The following is a 12,849-nucleotide window of genomic DNA, read 5'->3' on the forward strand; positions in this document are numbered from 1 at the left end:
ATTATAATCACTGTGAAATGTACCAACACGGGCAAAGTGTGAAATTATAGAAAGTCCCATGAAATTAAAAAGACGTTTTAAAAAAAAGTACATTTTTATGAGAACTCGATCAACATGAAATTTGTGGTATTGCTGTTTACAAGAAAACAAAACTCACTTAAGGCAGGAATGAATCTGTCGAACAAATTAAATGTAAACAGAGGTTCCTTGAGCTCGCGGAAGAACAGTTTAAGGGAACCAGACAAGACATGAACGTCCCAGCATTCGTCCTCCAAGTTGTAATGGTCTACAAAAAATCAATCAAAGAATGTGTAATAATGACTGCCCAAATCTACCTACTTCAGCTACAGCGTCAATTGATATCATTACGTCATTCTTTATGAAGATAGATACTATGATCTTTCCTTTATTAAATCATGGATTAAATTTTTTTTTTAATTATACGGTGATCATACATGTAAGAAGGTGAAAGAGTAAACCATAAGGCAATTAATTTTCTGAACTCCCTTTTACTCATCTCTCTGTGTGGGACTATCGATCGATCAATCAATCAATCAATCAATCAATCAAGCAAGAGAGAGAGAGAGAGAGAGAGAGAGAGAGAGAGAGAGAGAGAGAGAGAGATTGACTTTTAATTATTGCACTGAATTAATTCCAGGTACACTTTTACCAACTTTGTTAACATGTGTAAGACATCTTGATAATATTAATAATAGACTAAAAACTTTAAGTCATGCATTTTTGTTCAACGAAAGTTTTTCATTCAGTCTGGAAGAGTTTTACACTGACACTTTTAAGTAAAGCATGTGACATGTTACATACAGTACATTACTTTCAAAACAAATGCATTTTGTACGTTTAACTATCATCAATAGAAATTAAATGGGTTTAACTGCTAAAATCTAGCATCAAAATCACTAAGATTATGTGTAAAAGTTACAATCAAGCCTATATAAAGAATTTCAAGATTAGTCACTGACAATTACTGTGGAATCATTGGAATTCGTTGTGGCTCAATTTTCGTGGTATTCGAGGGTACCCCTCCCCCATGAATTTAAATCCTCAACGAAAACAATATTAGAAAGAGTTATCTTTGTTACTGAAACAGTAACCGACGCATCCACGAAATTACATCCCCACAAATGAACAAAAAAGTCACAATCCACGAAAATTGGCCCTAACATTTAAATGATTCCACAGTAAATGGTTTAAGGTTCTCCACATCCTGCGGCTAAATACAATATCTTATGGCAGTATTTCACTTTAAATTACTGTCAAACCGTTTCAGTACTAGTATTGCTGATGTTGTGTCTAATTTCCCAGTGAATATGTCATCAAACTATTAGCCTGCATGGACTTCTGTTTTCACAAAAAGCTATCATAGGATTTATAACAGTTATGATTTTTTCAAAATATTGCAACTTTTTTAAACTGTCATTTTTAAGGGAAACATATACTTGAATAAAGAATCTACAAAGCATACACTAGTTCGTGCTAGTTGAGAAACTTATCCCAAAGATGTGGAGGAACCTTAATCTAATAAACATAGGTAATCATAGATTACTAAGCTCACCGAGACGGAGCATCACCCTTATGAGACATCACCTTCATAAGACCACCTTTATCATTTTATATGAAAATCATACTTTATGATCTTGGTTATTTATGGATTCTGTTTTGACAAAATATTGTATATCATCTGATAATTTTTTTTATGATAATCATATGTTCATATGTTTATCAATTCAATGATATAAAATTAAATATTGCATCATGTCATATATATAATATATATCATATAATACAATAAAATACCGTAATAAACAATAATGAGATATGATATTGTAACGTATGATATGACAATGTATTGTGTTATACCTTATTGTATTTGATCACATAATACAATATCATGAAATATAATACAATATAGTATTATATTACAATATCATATAACATAATATATCATAACATTGAAACATGATATTATATTGTATAATATATTACAATATCATATAATACAATTTCATGTGATATGATAATATATCATATAAACCAATATCATATCATAAAATATCGTATGATACAATATAATATAATATTACAATATCATATAATACAATTTCATGTGATATAATTCTATATTACTAAAACCAATATCATATTATTAATATTGTATGATACAATATTATAGAATATACAATATTGTATCATAGGATACAATATAATAGTTTGCAATATCTTATGTAATTGTATCATTTGATAAAATAATAAATTAAAAATGCAATATAATATTATACAATATTGTATCATAATATACAATACTATACATAACAATATCATGATACAATATCATATCATAAAATATCAAAAAAATTGATACAATATCATATCGTGTCATATAACTTTTTATAATATAACATATGATATCATATTGTATCATATCAAACAATATTGTTTCATATCATACAATACTATATCATAGGAATCATGTTATATCATTTATCAACAAACACATCTATCTATCGATCTGGTTTGAGTGAGGTAGGAGATTTCTTTAGCATCCTTGTTAATGGAGATCAGGCTCTGCATCTGAAGCAACCTCTGCGTTTAATTTATAATAAAGTTAAATCAACTATGCAAGCTTTCATCTATAAAACATGTGACCTGTTCCAAAAAACTAAACCTCATCCAGCATCCGAAACCTATGACTTAGATTCAGCATTCAAGCCCATCAGGTGCATTGGCATCTGAAGCTACCTCTGCGATTCATTCATATTACAGTTAAATCAACTATGCAAGTTTGAAATAGTATACTATCATCTATTAAACATGTGACCTGTTCCAAAAAACTTAACTTTATCCAGCATCCGAAACCTATGGCTCACACTCAGCATTCAAGCCTGTCAGGTGCATCAGTATCATAAGACACACCATCCATGGAAGTCTGGTGAAGTAAGGACAAGTAATAACTAAGATATCATCATCAGAGGGCACCTGTTTCAAAAACTTTATTTAACCAGCTCTTAAAACCTTAACCTCCTCCAGCATCCGAATCCTATTGCTCAGATTCAGCATTCAAGCTTATCAGGTGCATCAGTATCATAAGACGCACCATCCATACAAGTTTGGTGAAGTTAGGACCAGTAGTAACTAAGATATAATATCAGAGGGCACCGGCAACAAAAACTTTAACCAGCTCTAAAAACCTTAACCTCCTCCAGCATCCGAAACCTATTGCTCATATTCAGCATTCAAGCTTGTCAAGTGCATCAGTATCATAAGACGCATCATCCATACAAGTTTGGTGAAGTTAGGACCAGTAGTAACTTAGATATTGCTATCAATGGGCACCTGCAACAAAAACTTTAACCTGCTCCAAAAACCTTAACCTCCTCCAGCATCCGAAACCTATAGCTCAGATTCAGCACTCAAACCTGTCTGGTGCATCAGTATCATAAGACACACCATCCATGCAAGTTTGGTGAAGTACAGACCAGCAGTAACTAAGATATTGCTATCAAAGGGCACCTGCAACAAAAACTTTAACCTGCTCCAACAACCTTAACCTCCTCAAGCATCTGAAATTTAGGACTCAGATTAAGCATCCAAGTCTTTCAAGTCCATAAGTAGGTCCAGATGCATCATCCATGCAAGTTTGGTGAAGACAGGACAAGTAATAGCTTAGATACAGGACCTGCAACAAAAACTTTAACCAGGTCCGGACGCCGACGCCGACGCCACCGCCGACGCCGACGCCGAGGGTATAGCATAAGCTCTCCTTGACTTCGTCTCGGTGAGCTAAAAATTCAATGTTTAGATTCTATTGTTATAGTATTAGATAAAGTGAACTTTTAAAAATTGTGACAGTCTGAAGTTCAGCAAATAATTATTTCTATTCATTCAATTAGTCAATCAGATGATTATTAACGTGGCTGATTATTAAATCAGATGCAGATTTCACATGCTTCAAGTATTTAGAAATTTGATTCAAAAAGAGGCCATGCATATATGGTACAAATATAATTCACAAAGATTAACATTCACTCATTTATTTACAATTTCAAGAGAATGATCTTAGTAATACAGGTGAACTTTGGTATCTCAGACATCCTGAAAACTATGCATAAATAAATGTATTTTAGTTGGAAGTCCCAATAACTGTTTCTTTAAGCTTTAAACCATCAATATCTTGGTCTTTATTTATCTAAATCAAATTCTTCTCTGCTCCCATAATAGTTTGAGATATCAAAGTTATACTGTATTTGAACACAACTTATTTGAATAACTGTTCAAATAGTTATGTAGACATAATTTTAAAGAAACCTTACAAGATAATACTGAATACAAGGGTATTTTTGCCTCTTGTTATTTTGGCTCAGTAATCAACATTTTTAAAGATTTCATCTCATTTTCAAAGAACTGCGAACGCTAACGCCTGTTTCCCGCCTACATTTTACATCCAAATATTTCAGAATTTCTGTCAGATATTCAAAAACTAAGTTTTCAACTAAAAAGTATAATCAAATCCTAATCAATTTATATAAATATAAAATTTGTAATCAAATTATTTATTTTTAAACAAAAGTTTTGCTAACGTGGGGTCTTAAAAAATTCATTGAAATCGGTCTCTATGAGTGAGGAAAATATTATTTAGCGGCCAATATTTGCATAAAAACTTAATAACATATTTACAATATATATTAAAGTAAAATTTCATTTGAATTCATATCTGTTAATTATTTTTCGAAAATTTACAAAGCAAAATTCTTTTTTTGGAATGTATTTCGGTCTGTAGACATATGTTCCCCCACGTGAAACAACAAACCCTTTGGTAAAAATATGCTAAATAACAATAATTTAAACCCCTCAAAAGGAATTTTTGATTCATTGGGGGGGGGGGGGGGGGGGGGGGGGGTGGTGGTGGTGGGGGAAGGATGTTATTAAAAACATTTCTGTTTTCCGTTTTCTATTATGAAATGAGCTATTTTAACCCAAAATACAAAGTTATCTCTCTTTGTTTGACCAAATCATTTATATTTAATGAAAATATACATAAATGTTTACATTATTATAAAAAATATCTTTAATTAGACAACTTTCAAAAAATGACCTTTAGTTAGGCGGCTAGACAATGCTATCGTTCGCAGTCCTTCTCCCAAACAGAAATATGGTTAAAAGGGAGGTAACTTGCTTTTCGAATATTTAATCCAATTCAAGTTGATGAGAGCAAATGAAACAAAAATAAGCGTAGGGCAAAAATTTCCCTGTATACAGTTACGTTTCTAGACTTGTACACTAGCAGCAAAGAAAGACAGGTAATGATAATTCACACCTGTCAGGTGAGAGTTACTGTTTGTTTACCTTTGTGAGTTTCACTGTTTAGGTTGAGTTCGGCATCTATTAGTACATGTAAGTATAGGTAAAACATAAGGGGTACAATTGCTGGTTTCTTCTGGTTTTTGAACCCTTTTTTAATGCATGCATGCACTTAAAAGAACATTTTATATAAAACTTTTGTCTTATTTAATGGGATTAAAATTACTCAGAGTAATTAAATTCATGTATCAAAATCAGATAAAGTGCACAATAAATCAGCTTAAACAATTGCAGAGCAAAAATTAAATCAACAAAAATTTCTTATTGAAAACTTTACAATGGATTTTTCTGTGTTAAAAGTTTATCTTTCATCAGAGAATCCATGAAATTAAACTGACACGTGCACTGAGAAAAATGTTAAAAATTGCATGTAAGCAATCAATCTATAAATCAATCTATAGCTAATGGCCAATCATTATGCAGGTATTACAGGTATATACACATCCATTTTATATTTCTAGTAGCTTATATCCATGCATGTTAATTTCTCTATATGTAACCCTAAACCAAAAATTTCAATTTCAGTTAAATGTTGCTTAATAAATTAACACTAAGTCTTAAATAAATTCTACAATTCAACTGTGTGTTGATTCTATCGTAACATTGTTGTCCACTAATCCTATCATGTAACATTGAAATTTAGTTTTGTAAAATTCAATATACTCCATACAGAAAACATTTTATATTTTGACTGCTTTGAGCCATGTCCAAAGATGTATTAAATATTCACATTCCTAAAGTGAAAATATCAAAATATTTTTATCACAGAACTAAAATACTAAAAAAAAAAAAAAAAAAAAGAAGTAAAAAACATTATCAATTTTATCATTACATTACATTTTACAATAGTTATACACGTGTTCAAAATATGAATTAAATGGATATATATGTAGTATGAAATAAATTTTTGTAAAATATGTCAATTTTAATATATTGGTACATTATTATATATAATACAAGATAGCTCCCCTTATTAGGCTGTATGTTTGGGTATTGCATTAACAATGCACTGTCCATGTACATACTACAAAATTAACATGGAATAGATCAACTTAGTTTTCTTACCTTGGTCCACCTGACACCTGAGTTTTTGGATTTGAGCTAGGTTACCACTTATTCTGTAGATCCCATCATGATCCAGCCCTGTAAACAAAAAAGATTCAAATACATGCTCCAGTAACATATAATTGCCATTTTTTTCTATAGGGTAAATTTCAGCATTTCACCCCCCCCCCTTAAAAAAACCAAAACAAAACAAATTTAAAACAAAAAAATTCATTTTCCTATTTTATTTTTTCTGCATTTTTTAAATTAATATTTTTTTCAGGTGAAACATTGATTGCATGTATGAAAAAATAAACGCGTTTGCACGGTTAACAACTTACATCGAAATTTTCTTTAGATAAAAAAAAAATTTGCAAGGATATGCATACTTTATCACACCTCTTTTTATCTAGGTGAAATATTGTTTGCATGAAGGTATAGTAAGCATTAAACACATTATTTTTTATTGTTTTTTTTTTAAGGGGGGTTGGGGTTGGATCAAAGAATCATTGTACTGTCTTTCCACACAAGGATAAAAATTAATTGCACTTTACAAAAATAAAATATATTTCTTGACAATGAACTTGTACAGAATTTTACCTTTTTTCTCTATTGCCACAACACATTTTTGAATGAATTTGGGGATTTTCCCCTTTTCTCTCTCACACAGTTGTTTCAAATGAGCTCCAAAAACAGCATCTGTAAACAAAATTTGATAAAAGTGACAATTTTAAGTAAGCTTTATTGTTGCAACACTATTAATTTTTTAAGAGCTCAAGTCTATCAACCATTGGTTGTACATTAACATAAATGTTGATTTGGAGATAATCAACATTTATCTCGATGTTTTTTCTTCATTAATTTGAAACCTGGAATAAGAGGCCACCTGTCTTAAGCGGCCAGTTTTTCATTGTCCCACAAGTGGCCGCTTAAAACAGGTGCGACTGTTCATCAATTTTTTTAGAATCAAAGTATAGATGCACATATATATTAAGGTGGTATGGGACATCAGTCGAAATTAATGTGGATTAAAGTACATTATAATTGAAATACTTTTACCAGTTTAGAATTTTTAAATTTTACAATATTTAACCAAATAAACAGCTTTTAAACATATTTTGAGAGGTAAAAATTATAAAATCCCCGGTAGAATTCGAACTCGTGACTTTCAGATTCGTAGTAAACCTAATAACCCACTGCGCTAAGCTGTTAGGTGAAAATATTGGGAAAGAAACTACTTGTATAAATACACTTGGTTTTATTGTTTATTTCAATAAACAATACGTCACAACATGGAAGTGTCCCATACCACCTTAAATATATGTATGCTAAATCAAATGTTTGTTAACTTGTTGAAAATGCAATTTCTGTCAAATATTGTAAACACTTATAAATATAGGTTTACAGTACATATGATTAAAAACAATGGCTTAGACTTTAGCAATTTACATGGCATAAACTGCCAGCTAGTAACCCAGATTATACATATATAAATTCTGCAGCTAATAACTTCTCATCTACAGAATTAAGGTACCTCACTACACCTACACTTAAACTTTTTAAGACACTACCTCACAAGATGGCGATTAAAATGTTTTGTTAAACAGTGTATATCGTTCGTTTGGGTTGTACATCATCATAGCTCAGTGGTTAATATATTGGGCTTCATGAGTTCGAATCAACCTGGAGCTTTTATTCATTATAACAGAATTAAATTTTTGAAATGTAATTTTTCATCCAAAACAGCACATTTTTTTGCCTATTAGACTTAAAAACTTCTTATCCATTATGATATCTATCATAATCAAGTAATTTTCTGCTGACTTGAGAAAATATTTCACAGTGTAGTGAGCCACCTTAATACAAGAGCAGAGGAATGGATACTTATATAGTTATCAGTAATGACCTTTAATAATGCCCTTTTGTTCTAGAGACTCTTTGGTTGGCCTTGACTTCATAAAGTTGAACAGCTTGGTTCTTAACTTCCCTCTCTCCAAACTTCCTTCCTCGTTGGAGCTTCCTTTTCGAACTGAAATAATTTCATTTCCTTCCATTAGAAGAAATATGTCTATCAATAAACTAGGTTGAACTCGAAATGGCCTAAATATGGCCATACTTATGCACTTCCAATTTAAAAAATAAATATTTTGTTAGCAAATGTATAAACTTTGTTGTTTTTAATTGTACAGTAGTTGATTTATCATGACTGACAATGAAAAAAAATAAATTAATTTCTACATATTTTGTCATAATGATTGCATGATATCAGAATCTTATAAGTTTTAAGCTCTGAAGTAGCCCAAGTTTTATAATAACAACTGTAAAAATATATCCGTGTTTTAATAATGTTCAAAGAGGAAATGTTGAGTAAACCTAAGCTTTGCCTGATGGAAATAAAGTTCTGTTGAATTAACAAGTTAGTCATTTGACAGTAATACAATGATTTAAGAGGTTATCTCTCTTTGCAAATAAAGAGAAATATGAAAAAAAAGTCAAGTCTCTGAAAAAATTCATTTGCCTTGAAAATTCAGTGCAAACACAACAAAAAGATCAAATATGTCATATCTGTTAAGAAAAAAATAAATTTTTCTTTAAAATTTGTGAATTAGAATTAAAACTTTTCTTTTGGGAAGATAAAAACCAAATATACACAGAGTTAACAAATTATGACCTGGTATAAATGAAATATGAATACGGCATTTTTTTTTTTTTTTTTTTTTACAAATTATACAATTAATATTGAAAAAATATCTTTGATGCCTGTGCATTAATTAATTTCAAAATAACATTAATCTATTAGCTTGACTTTCAGCATACATACAATATATAGGATCTAATATCTTGCAAGCTCTAAACAATCACTGGTCCCTTTTTTTGCAATAAATAATCACTGGTCCCTTCATACATGTAGCAATAGAAGTGGGGATTAACCCTCTTATCAACCAAGATCAAATTATTAGTGGCCATCAAAATTAATCCATTACAATTAAGATCCTGTTTTCCTTCCAAATCTATGGTTTGCTTTGTTTCCCCAATTCATGTGAAAGCTTCACTTCAATCGCATATATCACTCAATTCTGTTACAGTACATAAAGATGGCAGGAAAATGCAGATTGAAATCTGCTTAATAAAGGACACATATCATACAAGTTCAAAAAGACAAGAATTTAGAAGCATATCCAATGAATTCATTCTCATGCTCGATTGAAAGAAAGGAGAAAATAAGCATTCAAGATACAAGATGACAAAATCCATTTACCTACTGAATCCTTTGCAGCGCTTGCTAATGTAAACATGCGCTTTTTGATTAATACAGACTGCAGTATACATGTATGATTACATTCAATATTGCAACAAATGTACAGCAATTAAAGCACGCTTATAATGAAGTGCCAGGGATAGGCTATAAGTGTGGTTTGTAATATCTGTGAAATTTACAACATGTAATAAAGTCATCACGGGAATAAAAACCATTTTGCTGTAAGCTTCAATGCATTATAAGAGCGTTTGCTGTAACTGTGTTTTACTGTAGTTTGTACATGGGGAAATTTTTGCCCTTGTTTTATTTTCCCTCAAGGTGTTCTCATTGTCATAGGGTGATTTTAAAGCAGTAGATATTCTATGATGCAAAACTGTGTTTGAGCAGGTTTATTTTTTTCATTGACCCCCCCCCCCCCCCCATTTTTTTTTACAGTGCAGACCCATAGGATGTAACAGCAACTAATACATCTACATGAGTGAAATGATGATCATCCAGAATACAAAATTTTATAACAGTCAAAATATACAGATTTCATACAAGATGATGATAATAATATATGTATATAAGAATAATGCAAGTTATGTTGAAGATAAATACTCTATAAATGTTCATAGAAATATGAGTTATATAAGAATACACATACACTATGAGAAATGTTGGAATGGAAAGGGAAATCACTAAATTGCACATACTTATAACTAAAAATGCAAAACTTCTTCACTGCAGCAATGTATAAAACATTGGGGTAATAATCTAAATTCCCTAATAAGCTATATACACTTACTTTTGAATGAAGGTTTTTTTTTTATGGGTTTCTCTGAGGGTGGTTCCAGTGTGAGGGCAGAGGGGGAAGGTGGCTCAGGGTTACCTCCCTGTAAAATAAACACAAACATGTTGCCATTATATTCAGTGATATTTTATCTACCATAAACAATTGTTATATCATAGGAGTGTGTTTATACATGTATATAGAAGATGTAAAAGCTGATTATTACAATCAATAATTTCATCTTATCAAAGAAAACAGCTTACATAAGACTTCCATTTTTATTGCATAATTACAAGGGGTACAACTCAGCTGACTCCTAACTATTTACTTTAGCCAACTAAGGGAAATAACTCACCAAGCCTCTTACAGTTTTATCTATCAAGGGGTAACTGCCAACCAACTTCTTATGGTTTTCCTACTAAGAGGGAAAACTCAACAGACCTCTGATGATTCTTTTTTACAAGGGGAATAACTCACCAGACTTCTGATGGTTTTATCGATCTGTAGCACCCAGTTCTGTAGCATGATCTCGTCCTCATACTGTAGTACATACTGGTCTCCCTGGTTGGTCGACAGCTACAAACAAACGTAATCTAAAGTCAAACACTGGTAGACAGTGGTAGAAGCATGCATTAGAGCAACATCACATTATAGGTGTAAACATTGTGTCAAGTACATTTCAGTATTTTAATCTAAACATTGTGCACCTGAAGGTCTTTTGCACTTGGATAAACATTTTCTCAGAACATGGGTCAAGAATGTGCCTTCAACAAAGAAAGAGAGGCAGAGAGAGAGAGAGAGAGAGAGAGAGAGAGAGAGAGAGAGAGAGAGAGAGAGAGAGTCAGATAGTCTATTCTGGAATACCTTCAGGATTAAAATCGGCCAGAAAAAGACTTTAGGCCTTGCTGATTTTGGAAAGAAACAAAAGTAATTCAACCTGCTGAGAGTTATCTTTCTTATCATTAGGTCAATGTACCTTAATATTCCGTTTGGTTTTTTCTTTGCCATGTCGTTCCACAGACGCCCCATGCAATGGTACAATGAACTCTGGCCTCCCATTGGGTGATCCCGGCTGACTTTTGGACGCCCTCAGATCTTTGTAAAACACGATATTTGACCCGGCCAGCTTTACGTAGTTTTGGTTGTAGTTTTTCCTGAAAATTGCCAAGCCCATATTATAATACATGAATGCATATACATTGAGCATTGAACAGAGGATGAATAAAGTATTAGAGTCACACTACATCTTAGTTTGTTTATCATGTAGCAAAAAAAAAATATTATACATGACATTGTACTGACTGCCCCTGGCACAAATTGTTATTTTATAAACATTGTTTATCCAACAAATTCTTAATATAGTACTTTCAACTAAAAATATAAAAATATCCTTACAGATATGTACATATTTCAACCAAAAACTACACCAAAATATCAAGAACTGATTTGCAGCCCATATGTTTGAAGAGAAAATGGACAAAACAGTGATAACTCATGCATCCTTCATGATTCCTGCGCGTACACCCTTATAATTGATCAATTGATTTATCCGATTCATGTAAAGCAAACATTTTTTTGCACTTTAAGAACACATACTGTGATTTCATTAATATTCAAAGGTATCAATTTTCATGGATAAAGTGAAAATCACCGTTTCAAGGATTCGTAAATTTGTGGCCAATGATCATTTCAATACATATAAATAGAAGAAATTGCACTTCGATGAACATTTAATTTCATGGATAAACTTAACAACAAAATCCACGACAATTGGTATTCAATGAATATTGATGAAACCACAGTATGTACAGTGAAATAGGTTTTTTTTTTATTATTCCTTGCATGGATATGAATTTAAAAATCAATTGTTAAATAATAATTTTTTATGTGCTATGATATGAAAGAGCCATAACCATCCAATGTATACAGTGAAACATCGTTATAGCAAACACGCTTATAATGAATAAACGCTTACAGCAAAATGATTTTCAATCTCTGTAACTTTAGTAACGGTACATGTTGTAAACTTGGTGGATATAACAGATTACACTTATAACGTATCAAAATCGCCCTTCCCTTGCACTTCATTATATGCATGTTTTACTGTGTACATGTATAAGGTCAAAGGTCAAAGTTCATCCTTACTTTTTGGGCTTCCCCGCCTCCATGACCTTCGCAACTTTCATGGTTGCAGACAGACCTTCCTGATGAAACAGAAATAAGATTAAGTTTATTTAGTTTCATAATAAAATCCTCTCTTGATACATGTTTAATTGGAGATCTTGATTTCATCAATATCATAAAAATATAGTGACATGCAATTATCAAAAGTTATGAAACTCAATTCAGTCAATTTGATTTATATCTTGTAAAATATCATGATAGAACCATTTTAACA

At 31.4% G+C, this 12,849-nt stretch overlaps 1 protein-coding gene across 14 annotated transcripts in view; it reads right to left on the reverse strand.

The window, feature by feature from the left end:
• LOC105339412 (rho GTPase-activating protein 15) overlaps positions 1 to 12,849 on the reverse strand; it is a 47,192-nt gene that overhangs the window by 6,060 nt on the left and 28,283 nt on the right. For 12 of the 14 annotated variants that reach the window (XM_066074077.1, XM_066074082.1, XM_066074085.1 and 9 more), the window contains 10 exons: positions 12,597 to 12,655; positions 11,428 to 11,605; positions 10,929 to 11,027; positions 10,467 to 10,554; positions 9,680 to 9,703; positions 8,327 to 8,449; positions 7,021 to 7,119; positions 6,442 to 6,519; positions 5,362 to 5,397; positions 158 to 286 (listed from right to left, as the gene is read on the reverse strand). In XM_066074077.1, coding sequence (XP_065930149.1) covers positions 158 to 286; positions 5,362 to 5,397; positions 6,442 to 6,519; positions 7,021 to 7,119; positions 8,327 to 8,449; positions 9,680 to 9,703; positions 10,467 to 10,554; positions 10,929 to 11,027; positions 11,428 to 11,605; positions 12,597 to 12,655 — 913 coding nt within the window. The remainder of the gene's footprint in view (positions 1 to 157; positions 287 to 5,361; positions 5,398 to 6,441; positions 6,520 to 7,020; positions 7,120 to 8,326; positions 8,450 to 9,679; positions 9,704 to 10,466; positions 10,555 to 10,928; positions 11,028 to 11,427; positions 11,606 to 12,596; positions 12,656 to 12,849) is intronic. The other 2 variants (XM_066074081.1, XM_066074080.1) reach the window with 2 other exon arrangements.

The sequence above is a fragment of the Magallana gigas genome, chromosome 10 (assembly GCF_963853765.1).
Source record: "Magallana gigas chromosome 10, xbMagGiga1.1, whole genome shotgun sequence".
Lineage (NCBI taxonomy): Eukaryota > Metazoa > Mollusca > Bivalvia > Ostreida > Ostreidae > Magallana > Magallana gigas.